Source organism: Alligator sinensis, unplaced genomic scaffold (genome assembly GCF_000455745.1).
Source record: "Alligator sinensis unplaced genomic scaffold, ASM45574v1 scaffold1030_1, whole genome shotgun sequence".
NCBI classification, from domain to species: Eukaryota; Metazoa; Chordata; order Crocodylia; family Alligatoridae; genus Alligator; species Alligator sinensis.
In genome coordinates this window covers 171,137-185,351 of record NW_005842592.1, presented here as the reverse complement: position 1 = coordinate 185,351, position 14,215 = coordinate 171,137, and the positions used below count along the sequence as shown (strand labels likewise).

The window sequence follows — 14,215 nt, the reverse complement described above, 5'->3', positions numbered from 1 at the left end:
GCTGAAGGGGTAAATAATAGGGACACTTAAATATCTAAACTTCTTTTTATTTTATTAGATACGTGGGGAACTTGTCAAGAGATGTGACAGAAGCCCTGATTCTCCAGCTGTTCAGTCAGATTGGACCGTGCAAAAATTGCAAAATGATCATGGATGTAAGAGTCTCTTCTTTGTCTAGCTGTTTGCCTTTTTGTAGCATAGCAGCCTTTTAAAGCATTCCCCAAAGCTTAACTTTTCATAATCTTCCTGGAAAACTCGCTTGATTATAAAGGAGGGTCCTGGGAAGCATAATGGCCTGTTAAAGCAAATTTCAGCATCATTTTTGTTACTGTATAATGATGGGTAGGTTGTTTTTAGGGGCAGAGCAGTTTATTTAGCTGCAAACATTTGTTTGTTTTACTTCAACGGGATCTTATTTAAAAAACAAAAGAAACCAAATGCAAGCATGCTAAGAAAGCATGGCTTTAAGAAGTTTTTTTTCCTGTACATTTCATCTCAATTACTAAGTCTCTCAGATGTAGAAGCAGATGCCAAATACAGTTAGTCAAATCTGAAGGGGTTTTAATAACCTGCTTTTCAAACAGACGGCTGGAAATGATCCATACTGTTTTGTGGAATTTTATGAGCATCGACATGCAGCTTCAGCACTAGCAGCTATGAATGGACGGAAGATAATGGGTAAGGTAAGCTATCATGTTTAAAGGGTGAGTTGTGGTGGAAGTGTGTGTGTTGATATATTAAATGATGTGCATGAAATATCTCTTTAGACAAAACCAGAACTGTATCACAAGTTAAACACTTTGTTGTGTTTTGTTAGTTATATAACATTAGAACTTAATGCGAGTCTTCCCCCCACCCCATTCTGGTGGTAAAGCTGAATGCTCGCTACGGGAAGAGTTGAGTAGAGCTGCATGTGAGACTAATCACTCTCTCATCCCACCACTACCAAAATCCTTCCCATCATTGCTGTTCCCTCTGCACCCTCTTTCATCTTTCACCTGCAACAACCCCAATGCGCTTAAATCCTGCCCTGGGGAAAGAATCTTACCCCTGCCCACTTCCTCCTGCTAGTATGTTGACAGCCCTCAGAGGTATCCCGCTTCTGTTGTACAGTTCCAATTGAGAGGAAGGCTGGGGTTCATAAATGGGAGGGAACAGAGAGTCAAAAATGTCATAATAAATATCTTACTTTCACTCATCTTGAGAGTAAGAGACCAGCAGAGTAAGATTACTCAAAAGAAAGTTACCTTTGCTGTGGAATGATTTAATATATCTTGACAGAGAACATAATAGTCTAAGGAACTGGAACTTCTCAGCTATTTTTTTTAATCACAGACTGATGTATCTTGTGTCCCTGCAGTATAAGAAATGAATGCTAATAATCTTTGAATTTGGTTGGAATATACTTAATGTAACTTTAGCAAATAATATTTGCAGGAAGTCAAAGTGAACTGGGCAACAACCCCCAGCAGCCAGAAGAAAGATACCAGCAGTAAGTGTCCCTTATGCTTTGAGTAATTGCTTTGTTTGCACAAATAGTTTTTAAGTATAAGCCATAAGCACCATACAAATGTTTGCAGTAATGTTTTGATCGTTATCCTAAGATATTATTTAATGTGTTTGTGTTAATAAACTTAAGAACAAATCTAATCTTTGTCATCAGGTAGTACCGTTGTCAACACACAGCGTTCACAAGGTAATTGTATCTTCTTAAACATAAAATGAAATCTCTCAAGGGTTTCCACTAATCACCCAAAGCTATATATGGGTTTTATGTTCTGTTGTTTTAGTTTTGGTAAGGCCTCCCTCTCCTTTCCTATTATTGCATCAGAATGTGATCTAGTAGCCACTGTTTCACTCTGGTGCTGCCTCCTTAGCCATTTGGCCCCATCTGTCATGACTTCTAGAGTTTTCTTTCACTGTAAGGGCAAGATTATTAGCTTTCTTCAAGGCTGCTGTCTGTGCTGCTCCATACAAGAGTAACTAAACGGCTCTTGAAATTGGGTTTGTTCGTTTCTTCTTTTCATCCCTCTTCATGGCAACCCAGTGTGTTGCTTCTCTACTTAGTCAGCCTTAAACTACTTTTAAAATGTTGGGTTTTACTGAGCTACTGTTGCAGTAGGCTTATGTTACCTGTCTGCTTTTATACAAATGAGTCTGTGTAGTATTAAAAGTGCTCTATGAAAAAATGTTTAAAAAATGCAAAAACTCCTTAGATAAGGGATTTTTATTTCTCTCCAGTGCTCTTTATAATCGCTCTGACATAAATTGAAGGGATTACTGTTTCCGTTCTGTTGCCTTCAGTCTTAGTTCACTTGCACATGGATTCACATACATTGAATTCACATGGATTCACATGGTCTAATGGCTGGGCAACCAAAACTGTTGGCTTTTGAGAAAACTGTCATATTCTTTAACATCAAACTGTTGCAATGCAAGGTATTTCTTTGATTGTTCTTCACAAAATATGATTTAAGCCAAACGTTGTAGCTAGGTTTAATAGCTGTCCTGCTTGGAGCAAATTTTTTCTACTTTGCTCACAAAGCCACTGGACATTTCATTTGGTAAAGTTTTGCCTAATTAATGAGCTGTATATAACATTTAACTTTAACATTAGCATGGCAATACTAAGATTTTGAAGTAAACTTTTTCTATGAAGTAAACATTTACATGTGTTTTATAGCAAAATGGTGACTGGTTATGAACACAACTGTAAAAATACCAACATCAAATTAAAGACTTGTGTCATCACAGCAGTATCCTTAAGACTGTTGCTGTAAGGTCACCAAGTGATGGCTCTATTAGAAACAGTGATAAGGATTTTTCAAAGTATTTTAGAGAAAAAGGATGCTAGTTTTTGTGTGTCTCAATATATGGAAGCTGATATAATGTGAAATTGCTATGCTGCTACTGTCACTGGGAATAGTCTTCAAATTTGTAAATCACTTTTTTTCTTTTTCCCAATAAGACCATTTCCATGTCTTTGTTGGAGACCTCAGTCCAGAAATTACCACTGAAGATATAAAAGCAGCTTTTGCGCCATTTGGGAGAATATCGTAAGTAATTGCATAGGGCAGATCAAATAAACATGCCTCTTAACTGGAGACGAGCTTGTGTTTCAGTAAGTAAACATTCATTCAGTTTTTAAAACCCCTGCAACGCTGGAGTATACATTTAATCTTTCGTTCCTAAAGAGACTTGAGTTGAGGAGGAAGCAGAGGTGCATAAATAGGCTCATCTACTGGCACTTTGATCTGCTTCATTAGAAAAATTACATATTTACCTTCTTTTTTTGTTCACATTGCAGAAATTCCTGTCTAACTCAGAATTTCATACTGGAAGCTTTTTGCTTGTAACCATGGGTTATACATTTTATTCACCACTGACAATCAGATGTGTAATGATTCCTAATAGTAGTTTAATAGGAATCTAATTCTATTTGCATATTGAGCTCCTGTCAGACTTCAATTTTTGGTTGATAGTCTAGATGTGTTAAACAAGTGTTCTGTCAAGTAAGTAGTCAGTTATAGTTCTACTTAAATCATTTTATTGGCTGGTGGCTTAATACCCACCTTGTGGCAATGCAAAGACCATGATGAGGTTAGGCTTATACTGGACTTTTTTAACGTAAGTCCCTATAACAAAGGAGCATGTAGTCTCAAAGATGGGATCTCTTGGGTGGATGATGCAGGTGACGTGAGGCAACAAGGAAAATGGCCTGTGTGAAATCATGGGTGATTGATAATAGAAGTTGTAGCTCTCTACTGCAGTGTTTTACAGTTGTCACATTCAGTGTTTGCTGTAAAGCTTGAATTTTTTACTGTTTTTTCAGAGCTGAAGAGGTCTGTTTGTTCCTAACTTTAAACAACTTTTTGATTCCCTGTAATGCTAATTATACTGGGCCTGATGCTTTGTGATAACAAGCAGAGTACTTTGAAACATTTCATCAGAATAACTTTTCTCACAAAATCCACTGTATTAGACTAGTGATTCTCAGCCAGGACTCTGAGTCACCCTGGGGTGCCACCAGATCCTTTGAAGAGTGCCACAAGGTGTGAGGAGATAAGCAGATAGGCTAAGCAGAAAAGCCATGCTCAGGGTTGTCCCTGTTTGGATGATCCCCCTATCCTGGCTGCCCAGCCCCTGTGTAAGAAGGTAAACACTCTAATATATCCATTTGTTTTTGAAATAGGATGCCACTTCATTCAAAAAAGGTATGGGGGAGTACCTCCAGCCCAGTGAGGGGTCGCTTCAGTCCAAAAAGGTTGAGAAACACTGCCTTAGATTTGACACCTGCTTGATTTCCTGTTATGGGAATTAAGAAAAACAGATCTGGAGATCCTTGCGTCAGAGAATGCTACCTTTGCACGGATCACATAGTTTTAGTTAGTGTCATGCTATAAATGAACATGTGCACTCTTGGATAGCTGAGGGGGTCTGGTCATTTCTAAAATAGATCCACAGTCAGAAGAATGAAATGTGGGAAAGATTTCCCTGAAACTCTGAAAGAGGTTTTGTATAAACTAGCTGACCCTTCAATAATTTGTGGATGACCATTGTATGAATAGGGCAGTTCTGATGATTGTTTTAAAGTGCAGCCTTAAGCAAAGAGTTTGGCTGTCCTGAACTGGAACTGAAACTTCATAAGAGCTCTTAAAGCATGCAGGATTTCTGGGCTTTTCTTTGTGTTCCAGGAAGTTTCTGGATAGTTTTGAATCGCACTGTAGTGATAGAGCATTTTTATCCAGATTCTAAGGTTTTTCTTCAGTCATCTTTAAAATACTTTGCGTGAGTGACTCTTATAGCTTTCCTCTGTGGGGTCTTCAGGGCACAGTTGTAGGACTAACTGGCTGAATTGTCATGTCTGCAGAACTTCTACAGATTGTCTTGGCTGGGGCTAATTTGTCAGAAAACTAAATGGAATATTGTTTTACCCAATGAAAATAATTGATTTAAAATCCTAGCTCTAGGGGATTTTGTCAGTTGTTGCTGTCATGTAGGAAGGGGTTAGTTGCAGGAGAGTGGAACTTTATAGTTACTAGGTTCAATTTGAAGATATCCATGCTGTTTACAGAAAGAAAAAGGGAGATTTCAAGTCTTAAATATAACTCGTCTTGGTTAACAGCTATTTTCTGGAAATGTGGTGGGTATTGGTGTGGTTTTGTTTGTTTGTTTGCTTTTTTATTTTGATATCTTGATTGTTTTTGATTAAATGTCTTCCTTTATAAAATTCAAGGTGAACTAATAATGCATGATCAGCATATAAGTATTTTTGGTAACTTTTTTCTATCTTTTTTATGCGCACATACATACATTTCAATTGCGATCTCCCTTTTAAACTTGATATATGCATGTTTTCACTTGTTCTCAAGTCTTATTTTCTAAGTTTTCAGTTGAGGGTAAGTATAGACTAGTTTTTTTTCCCCCCTCTTTTAGGCTGTTCAGAGAAACTGATCTAATAAAATTATACAGATGTCTGTTCTCAGGCAATTTGTAACATATTACCCATACTCAAGCGTTTTGATTGGAAAAAAGAATAAGCAGTGTAATTCTTGTTGTTTCAAAAAGGGCTAAGCTATTTTTCTTTTTGTAGTGTCTGGAAGTGGTCTTTTACTTTGGCCTTTCAGTGATCTACAAAGCCTGTGGACGTGTGGGAAAGTATTAGGATTTTAATATAGATTGTAATTACTGTAATTTCCAAGGGGAAAAAACTCGTCTCATAAAAGCCTTATATCCTCTTTTTTGCCCTGCTAAGTGTTTTGCACATTTTACACGAGTTGATCTGAACCATCTCATTTTATGAAGCTTTAAAGCTACATTGCATGACTTCCTGACTGTTTTGATTTGTCTTGTTTTATCAGAAGTGCCTGTGTGTGTGGGGATAAGGGAGGGCAGGGTAAGGTAACACATGTGGGTTAACATCTTGATACTTGGCTAACTTGTACACAAATCGCCTGAGAAACACAATTTAATTAGACATTCTGCAAGTGGGGTTTAGCTATTGTAGCTGGGTCTCTCTTATTTTTTCACTCAATCTCAAATAATAGGGCTCTGGTTATTTTGCAGAGTGTCTCTGAAGAATGGACAGAATTGCCATGGCTAACTACAAGCTACAGTTCACAGTGGACAAACGTTGTAGTTTTCTTATTTACTTTTATACATTTTTGCTCTTTATCTTTTGTAGTTTTCAATCAATCTTGTATGATTGCTGTTTACAAATGCAGTTTAAAGTTATATTAGTATATAGTTTAAAACGTAAATGTTTTTAGTGTTTTATTTTCTTCAATAATGCAACCATTTCTGAAAATGTTGATTTTTCAAAATTTACAGCTGCCCACAGTCCAAAAAGGGGGTAACGAATTGACCTGAGAAAATTAAAGAATTCAGTTAACAGGCGACGTATGCCTTTTAATTCCTATTTTTTCATTTTTTCTCTTTTATATTTTTAATGAATAGGTAGAATGTGTTGGCAAATAGCAAGTTTAAAACTGCGTGGTTAAAGAGAGCCATTCAGCTAATGTTAGTCAGCTTTGTGGCTTTAGTGATTCATTTGAATAGCTGCTTTGACCATGCTTAGTGTCTTAACAGTATGTAAACGCACTTTGAACTGGGAACCAACTTTTGTAACATTTACATTTATTAGAGAAGCTATTGATTTGCATGTTTACAAAATTAAGTTTAATTTTGCTACTACATAACAAGAAATTAGTTAAATTCTGTTTAGAAAAGGAGAAAATTGTTTTGAATGTGTTGCTGGCACATTAAAGAGTTCACTTAAATAGAAGGTGAAAGATGAAAATGTGCTGTGTGTGTGACTTAAATTTTCATTTTATTGTTGTATATTTTTAAAAACATTCTAAACTGGCAATTGCTTCTGCTTTTTAGAGATGCACGGGTGGTGAAAGATATGGCAACAGGAAAATCCAAAGGATATGGCTTTGTTTCTTTCTTCAATAAATGGGTAAGTAACAGTATTATAGAACCAAGGTATCTGAAATGACAGCAGATAATTTAAAGAAAAGTTAGTAAATGGTTATGATTTTTTTAACTGTGTTTTTGCTGCAGTTTGCCATCTTATAAAATAGGGAATACTGTGAGGCTCTGTGTAAGCGTTTCCAACATTTTTAAAACTCCGGAGAAGTGGTATAAAAATTCAGAATATGTACTTTGAGAAACAACCGCTAGAATACTTGCTACTCTTCATAGCTTTTAAGTTGTGCAGTTTTGCACAACTTTTATACTTTAAATCTAAATTATTCTCGTCTAAATTATTTGTTGTGGGGAAAATGACATCTTTAAACACTTAGAATTTTGTTTAACTAACCTTTAGAACAGCTGAGCGCCTCTTTCTTACCCTGTATTATTATCTCTGTAATGTTTCCCTTTGGCCTCGCCCCCCTCCCTCCCCTGCTTTACCTTTTGTTTCTCCTTTCTACCTATTTATGTTTTCACTACATCCTCTCACACTTTGAGCTTCTCTCATTCCTGTTTTCCTGATCTTCAGCTATTTCTTTTTCACTGACAGCCTCTTTTCTACCTTGTATTCTATCACAGTAATATCTCCCTTTATCCTTTTTCCCCCCCTGCTCTTTCCCCCTCCCCTCTCTGCTTTACCTTTTGTCTTTCTAATTTCTACCTATTTCCATTTTCACTGACATCCTGACACACATTTCTTGGAGTCTCGGAACAGCAGAGAGTCCCTATAGCTGAAGAAGGGTGACTGTGCCCAAAAGCTTGTTAAGAACGTTTTTCCAGCTACTCAGTTGATCTAATAAAAGATATCACATCTACTCAAAGAACCTTGCCTGTTACATAGGGGAAACATTTTTGTAGGATTGTCGTACTTGTTAATTATCTCTTTGTCATAGAATGAAGATTAGTAAACATTAGTTCATTTTTTTTTTTTTTAACTTCCATTTACTAGTTTGACTGCTAAACATGGAATCCATATGTAACAAGGATTCCAGCATACTGCTTGCTTAAGTCAGGGTGCTTACAAAATTGGTTGTCTCCAAATCTCCATTCTCCTTTGAAAAAGAAAAACGTCTTGAGGGTGGGATTAGTGTAGGGCAGGCTGTTAGATGGTCTCTCTGTTTTGAAGGGGGGAGAAGAAAGAAAAAAAAAAAGTTAGGCTAGCCCAAGTTAAAATAGTAGGTCTGAGGGACGACTTCTGTGCAGGGCTGAGGGTGAGTTAGTGGAATGTCATTTGGAAGAAAGCTTCCTACAAACTACATAGAGCTGGCTTACAAAGTAGATGTATATAACCCTCCCTTGGGTAATTCTCAATTTGTCTGATAACTTTATTAATCCTGCAGGGGTCTCATGTTGTTGTTTGTGGTAATTTGGCAGTATCTTGATTTCTAGGGTGTTTTGCCACTGCTGTAGCAATACTGTAATACTGTTACTCCAAATGATTAATTCACTTTCTTCCTTACGGATAGGATGCAGAAAATGCTATTCAGCAGATGGGCGGACAGTGGCTTGGTGGAAGACAAATCAGAACCAACTGGGCAACACGAAAACCTCCAGCTCCAAAGAGTACATATGAGTGTAGGTTACTTGCTTTCTTTTCATCTTGGCCCTCTATCCAAACTAAAGTAGAAATACGACCTCATAATTCTAAAGATATTAGCCTTCTATCTTGTCTACGCACTTCAGACAAACTTTTGCTTGAAGAAAGAATTTTTTAAAAATAATACTTTAAACAAATGTCTAAAATCCTGTTGTTGCTAAACCTTTAATATTTAAAAAATCCTCAGTTGCTTTTTAGCCCTTAATTTGTGGCCTTCTTAGTCAGCTTGAATGAAAAAAGAAGGCTTTGATTTCAGTTCCTCATTCTTATGCATTGGCAGCGTTTCAGGGGGGGTTGGTGCAGATACAGCAGGAAACTGTTCATATCTCACCTGGTAGAATAGAATATTGCTTTAAGTGTCTAAACCTGGTTTTATGGGCTTAGGTTAAAAGAATGCCACTCTTAACACTTTTCATTCCATCCAGGAAGAGCACACACCAACTCCTGAAACTTCCTTAGCCTGACAATGGGTTTTTTGAACCCGAAAGCTTGCTTAATTCTCCAACTATTTGGGTTGGTCTAATAAAAGATATCAAATTCACCCAAGGAACCTTGTCTGCCTGTCCTTAGACCAACACGGCTACACCCTACACCCCTGCACTCTTAACACTTCACATGTCTACAATTCTTCCATTCAGTGTTAGGAATTAAATTTTGAAGTCATTGTGTATTTTGTATTTATATCTTTACTTTTTCCCCCATACCCTCTTGTTTCTTTATTCTGGTTTTAGTGATTGCTCAAAAAGGGTAAAATTTAAAATGTACAGGAGAAAATGGACTGGTCTCTTTAGTCAGTGCCCCAACAATCCTGTGGATCCTTGTATTGTGAGCCTCTTCAGATGATGTAACTTGCCTAGGTAAAAATCTCTCGAGTCTTTAAAGGTAAAAAGTGTTTATTTTAAAACTGTCTTTCAGCGAACACCAAACAGCTGTCTTACGATGATGTTGTAAATCAGTCCAGCCCAAGCAACTGCACTGTATATTGTGGTGGTGTCACATCGGGACTAACAGGTATGGTGTTTTCTCACTGTTGATCATCTCCAAAGAAGTGTCTCTGAATAACCACTGTGTTTCCTAATTTGGATTATTTGCCTTTTGTACCTTGTAGAACAGCTGATGCGCCAGACCTTTTCTCCATTTGGGCAGATAATGGAAATTCGAGTCTTCCCAGATAAAGGGTACTCATTTGTGAGGTAGGTTGTTTGTTTGTCGTTCGCTTGAAGTTGTAACATAGTTGGTTGACTTGTCCAAAGCAGTGGTGACAAATAACCTCAATGTTTCCGATAGCAATATTCTAGATAAATAAAACCTGTGTGTACTTTAGAAGACTATACGCTGTACTGTTATGTTGTATGGGTGAAAAGATCCTTGCGTTGATGCATCTATACTGACAAGACTGCATTTCATGCCAGCATAGTAAAACTATGACTGGTCTTACTAGTGAAACAGGCTTTTCCAGCAGAAGCACTTTTTGCCTGGGTCTGCTTCTGGGGTCCTCAGCCAGCACAGCGCTCTCTGTCAGGGACAGCACCTCTGCATGCATCTGACAGGCCTAGCTGTGCTGGCAGAAGTCTGTTTTGTTGGCCTGATATTGCATTAAGCTTCATGTCTGTGTGGCTGGTTTTATTCATTTTTGATAGTTCACTCTTGATCCAAATTACCAATCCTGTATTTAATTTTCCTTTTTATAAACTCGTTGAGGTATTGAGTAGAATTTTTTGAAGTCCTGAAGCATACCTTATAGTGTTGCTGTTTTCTTCCACTGTCCTAAAGCTAGGTAATAAAAAATGTAACTTAAAAACTTTAGGTTTGCTTGGGCTGTAAAACTAGTTGCCACTCAATGTGTGTGCATGAAACAAGCTGCTCAGGTTTGGCTTTCTGAATTCTGAATCTGATAATCCTGCAGTATTTGAGTGGACTTGGAAAGATTGTAAGAGAAACTAAACAAATGATTTAACTAAAGAAGAAAAAATTTAAAAGAAAAACAGACTAACTTTTTAACAAAGCTAAAATGTTGGGTCTGTCTTACCTAATAGATTCTATTTAAATGATTTTTGGTTGCGGGGGGTGGGGGGGGTCTTTTTTACTGGGAGATATATATTTATCTTGATCTAACTTCTTTATTTCAACAGGTTCAATTCTCATGAAAGTGCTGCACATGCAATTGTTTCTGTCAATGGGACTACTATAGAAGGGCATGTCGTGAAGTGCTATTGGGGCAAGGAAACTCCAGATATGATCAGTCCAATCCAGCAGGTCAGGAAACTTTCCTCTCTTAATTTCTAAAATGGTGATTGTCATTTTTAAATTAATTCTTAACAGATTTGTGTCATAAGATTCTTTCTGCATATTGATTTTGGAGTAGTGGGTTCTGGATTTCAGGCTGCTGTAGCAACATAACTTCTCATATTCGACTCTTTTTTCCACTGTAGATATCTGCCCTTTAACATATCTGATAATTTTTAAAGTGTACGGGAAACATTTGGAAGCATTAAAACTTTCCCACGTGTTCTATTTCATGCAGCTAATGGCTTCAGCTTTGCTTTTTTTTCCCCATAGCTCTCAGGAAAGTAAACACTATGGTGAACAACATTACCAGCATTGTTTATGTGGTGTAGAGAGATACAGGGGGGTTTGGGGGTTTTTTTTTGTTTGTTTTTGGTTTTTGTTTTTTTGAAGACTAAATGGATGATTTGTTTTTGAAGAAACTGTTTTCTTAGGACAGTGTTTAGCACATGAACTTCAAGACTGTAACCTTATTTGCAGAATCAAATTGGATATCCACCTGCTTACGGGCAGTGGGGCCAGTGGTATGGAAATGCACAACAGATTGGTCAGTACATGCCTAATGGCTGGCAAGTTCCTGCATATGGAATGTATGGACAGACCTGGAATCAGCAGGGATTTAAGTGAGTACACTTCCTATCTAGTCAGCATGCCTTAAGTCATTCTCAACTAGGATACCAAGCATCTGGGGAGGAACTAGATCCTTGAGCTCTTTACAAAGGTGCTGTGGGGTATGCAAGCATGATTCACAGTATAAACCCAAATATTTCAAATAGGAACATTAGGGTTAAAAACATTCTGACCTGTTGTGGTCTTACTGAGTTCTTTGCAACAGAAGACTTGCTCGGTCATTTTTCTGTAGTCCAAAACTTGAGTAAAAACAAAGAGTGGGTGTTTTCCAAGAGGTGCTTTTTTGCCTAACAAGGAGTGTCTTGATTTTTAGCAAAGGATGCCTTGAGTCTAGCAAGGTTGAGAGCCATTGCCATAAGTACATTATCAAGAGTGATCATGCTTTAACAGGAACATGATAAAGCATTCTGGAAAACCATTGTTGTCCAAGGTTCTTCTACCTTGGTAAGATGGTCAAGCCCAGTACTTACTTAAAAATAAAGGGACATTTTTTAGATAGAATAAATTACCAGAGTTGAACTGTTCCCAAGAGAGAACAAAAATGCCAGAGGTACCTTTTAACAGAATGTGGGTATTAATGCCAGTTCTGTTTAGTGAAAACTATTGTAAATCTGTCTAGTGAAATTGGTTATCTAGTCTGCTTCACCTAAAGCTGCAGTTGGACTCATGGTAAGGAAGTTGGTTCCTGCATTTTTTCTAGCTGTAAGCTTGCAAGGCCTTTTCAAAATTTTCTTGAATTTTTAATAAGATAAATGTTTTTTTCAGAGAGGTGCTGTTACTTCTTGCTGGTAGGTGAAAGATTTGTATGTATATGTGTTTATACTCTGAGATGGTAGAAACTGGACGTGAAAAAATCGCTTTAAAGCCCATGTAGTGCACTTGAGTGTTTGTAACAGAACAATTGCTCTATTTTTCCAGGTTAAAAAAAAAGAAAAGAAAGAACTTAAGAGCTAGCATTTTCAGAGGGGTGAGCAGAGTCTAATGAGGGGTGCCTTGATTCTAAACAGGTTGAGAACCACTAATTTAGGTACTTGGGTTCAGTTTACAAGGTGCCGTTGTTACTGGCTAAGATCATAGTGTTAGTTTTTACCCTCTAGGGTTTTTTGTATGCATCTTCTGTCTACCATGAAATGACATCAACTGTCTGTTTTTCCCCCAACAGCCAGACGCAGTCTTCTGCAGCATGGATGGGTGCAAGTTATGGAGTTCAACCACCTCAAGGGCAGAATGGAAGCGTGCTAACTAATCAAACTGGATATCGTATGGCAGGTTTTGAAACGCAGTGAGAGAGCAAAGGACTCTAGAACCGAACACCAGTGGCTTGAGGCTGCAAGGAGTGTCCTAAAGCCTTTGTTTACTTAAAGATTTATCAGATCAAGTCAGTGCAAATGTCAGATACAGTGTATTTATTTTAAAAAATCATTTTGAATCATGAAATTGTCATCCACATTGTTTAAAAACAACACAGGAAAAACTAGATGCTGGATGTCTGCCAACTTTTGCCTTCTTTTCCTCCTTTTGATATGTGTTTCTTAAGATCCTTGTTTGAAACACAGCAAATGCAGGGATTACTGCCACTTTTAAATTGGGGCAGAAAATTGCACAATGTCAAGCTTGTTTTCCTCTGAAGTGAAGTAGTGTGCAGTTTTAGTTTGCATTCCTAATGATTTAAAATGTATTATAAGCAGTTGTACAAAAAAGCCAAAACTGTGTGGAGTCTGAAGGTTCTTTGCCATCTTCAGCCTTTGCACAAACTTGTTTTAAAAATAGCCTATTGTAAAAAGTGTCCATCACTCCACTTTTGTTATACCAGGGTTTTCAGATATAAATTATTAGTTTACATTGTTTTTGTATCTAGACATTTTTCAAACAGTTGTCTTTGCCTTATGACAGTTACTTAAATTATCATTAAATGGGAAAATGTGATGATCGGTATAGAATTTTGTGCAAAACACTCCGATGGTTCTAACTATATCACATTTGTGTTCTACGTGAGAAGGTGCCTAGAGAAATCCCTGTTGGGTTTGTTCTAAAGGATTTTTATCTTCAGTGAAACTTTGTGATGTGTACTGGGAAATGCAAAATCCTGTTATGAATATTACTAAAATGTGACAAATTCCTATGAACCAGCTTGTTTTTTATCTGTCAATTTCTACATTTACATGTATTTGATTATCATGTAAAATATTTTAGCAAATTAATATTTTGCACAGAAGTTAGCAAACTTTGTATGTTTCCTTATTTAAAGGTAGGATGCAGAGTCCTTGGACATGATTTATGCATAAGATTTAAAAATTTTGTTTTTGCATGTGAATATCAAATATACATTTTGGTAGTCTTTGAATACAAAGTCACCTGCCCTTGTTTTTAAGAAACTGTAAAAGATGCGGTTGTATGTAGAAAACAATTCAGTCTTGCTGTTTACTGTTAGTAAATTTTACTCAACTAGAGTAAGTTGACTTGATTTTTAACATGTACAATTAGAGCTGTGAAAACCGTAGCATTGTATGTGTAGGAATCAGGCATGGGGTATGCTGAGTGCTCCTAGACAGCCTGAAGGACCAGCTGAGTGAAGTATTTTTAATTGTTCAGAGGCCAAAAAGAACCTTTCTATCCTACCTCTTGACCAGCCTTCAAAAAAGCAAAAAAATTTTCATGGTGTGATCTGTTATTTATTATCCCAATTCACTTGGCTTCCTGAGTTATGTTGTTGTTCTTGTTGGGTTT

At 37.1% G+C, this 14,215-nt stretch overlaps 1 protein-coding gene across 7 annotated transcripts; it reads left to right on the top strand.

The window, feature by feature from the left end:
* On the top strand, positions 1-13,414 carry TIA1 (TIA1 cytotoxic granule associated RNA binding protein). 7 transcript variants are annotated; one of them, XM_025214650.1, is made up of 13 exons: positions 117-155; positions 585-678; positions 1,438-1,492; positions 1,664-1,696; positions 2,969-3,056; positions 6,331-6,399; positions 6,886-6,961; positions 8,442-8,550; positions 9,488-9,583; positions 9,681-9,765; positions 10,705-10,828; positions 11,339-11,481; positions 12,651-13,414. In XM_025214650.1, exons 7-13 carry the CDS (start codon positions 6,908-6,910, stop codon positions 12,772-12,774), a joined length of 735 nt encoding a protein of 244 aa, XP_025070435.1. In that variant the 5' UTR covers positions 117-155; positions 585-678; positions 1,438-1,492; positions 1,664-1,696; positions 2,969-3,056; positions 6,331-6,399; positions 6,886-6,907; the 3' UTR covers positions 12,775-13,414. The 7 variants fall into 7 exon arrangements, with proteins under 7 accessions (XP_014379801.1, XP_025070432.1, XP_025070437.1 ...); XM_014524315.2 differs by lacking the exon at positions 6,331-6,399 and having other exon boundaries at positions 1-155; positions 585-683; XM_025214651.1 differs by lacking the exon at positions 1,664-1,696.
* The last annotated feature ends 801 nt before the right edge of the window (positions 13,415-14,215 follow it).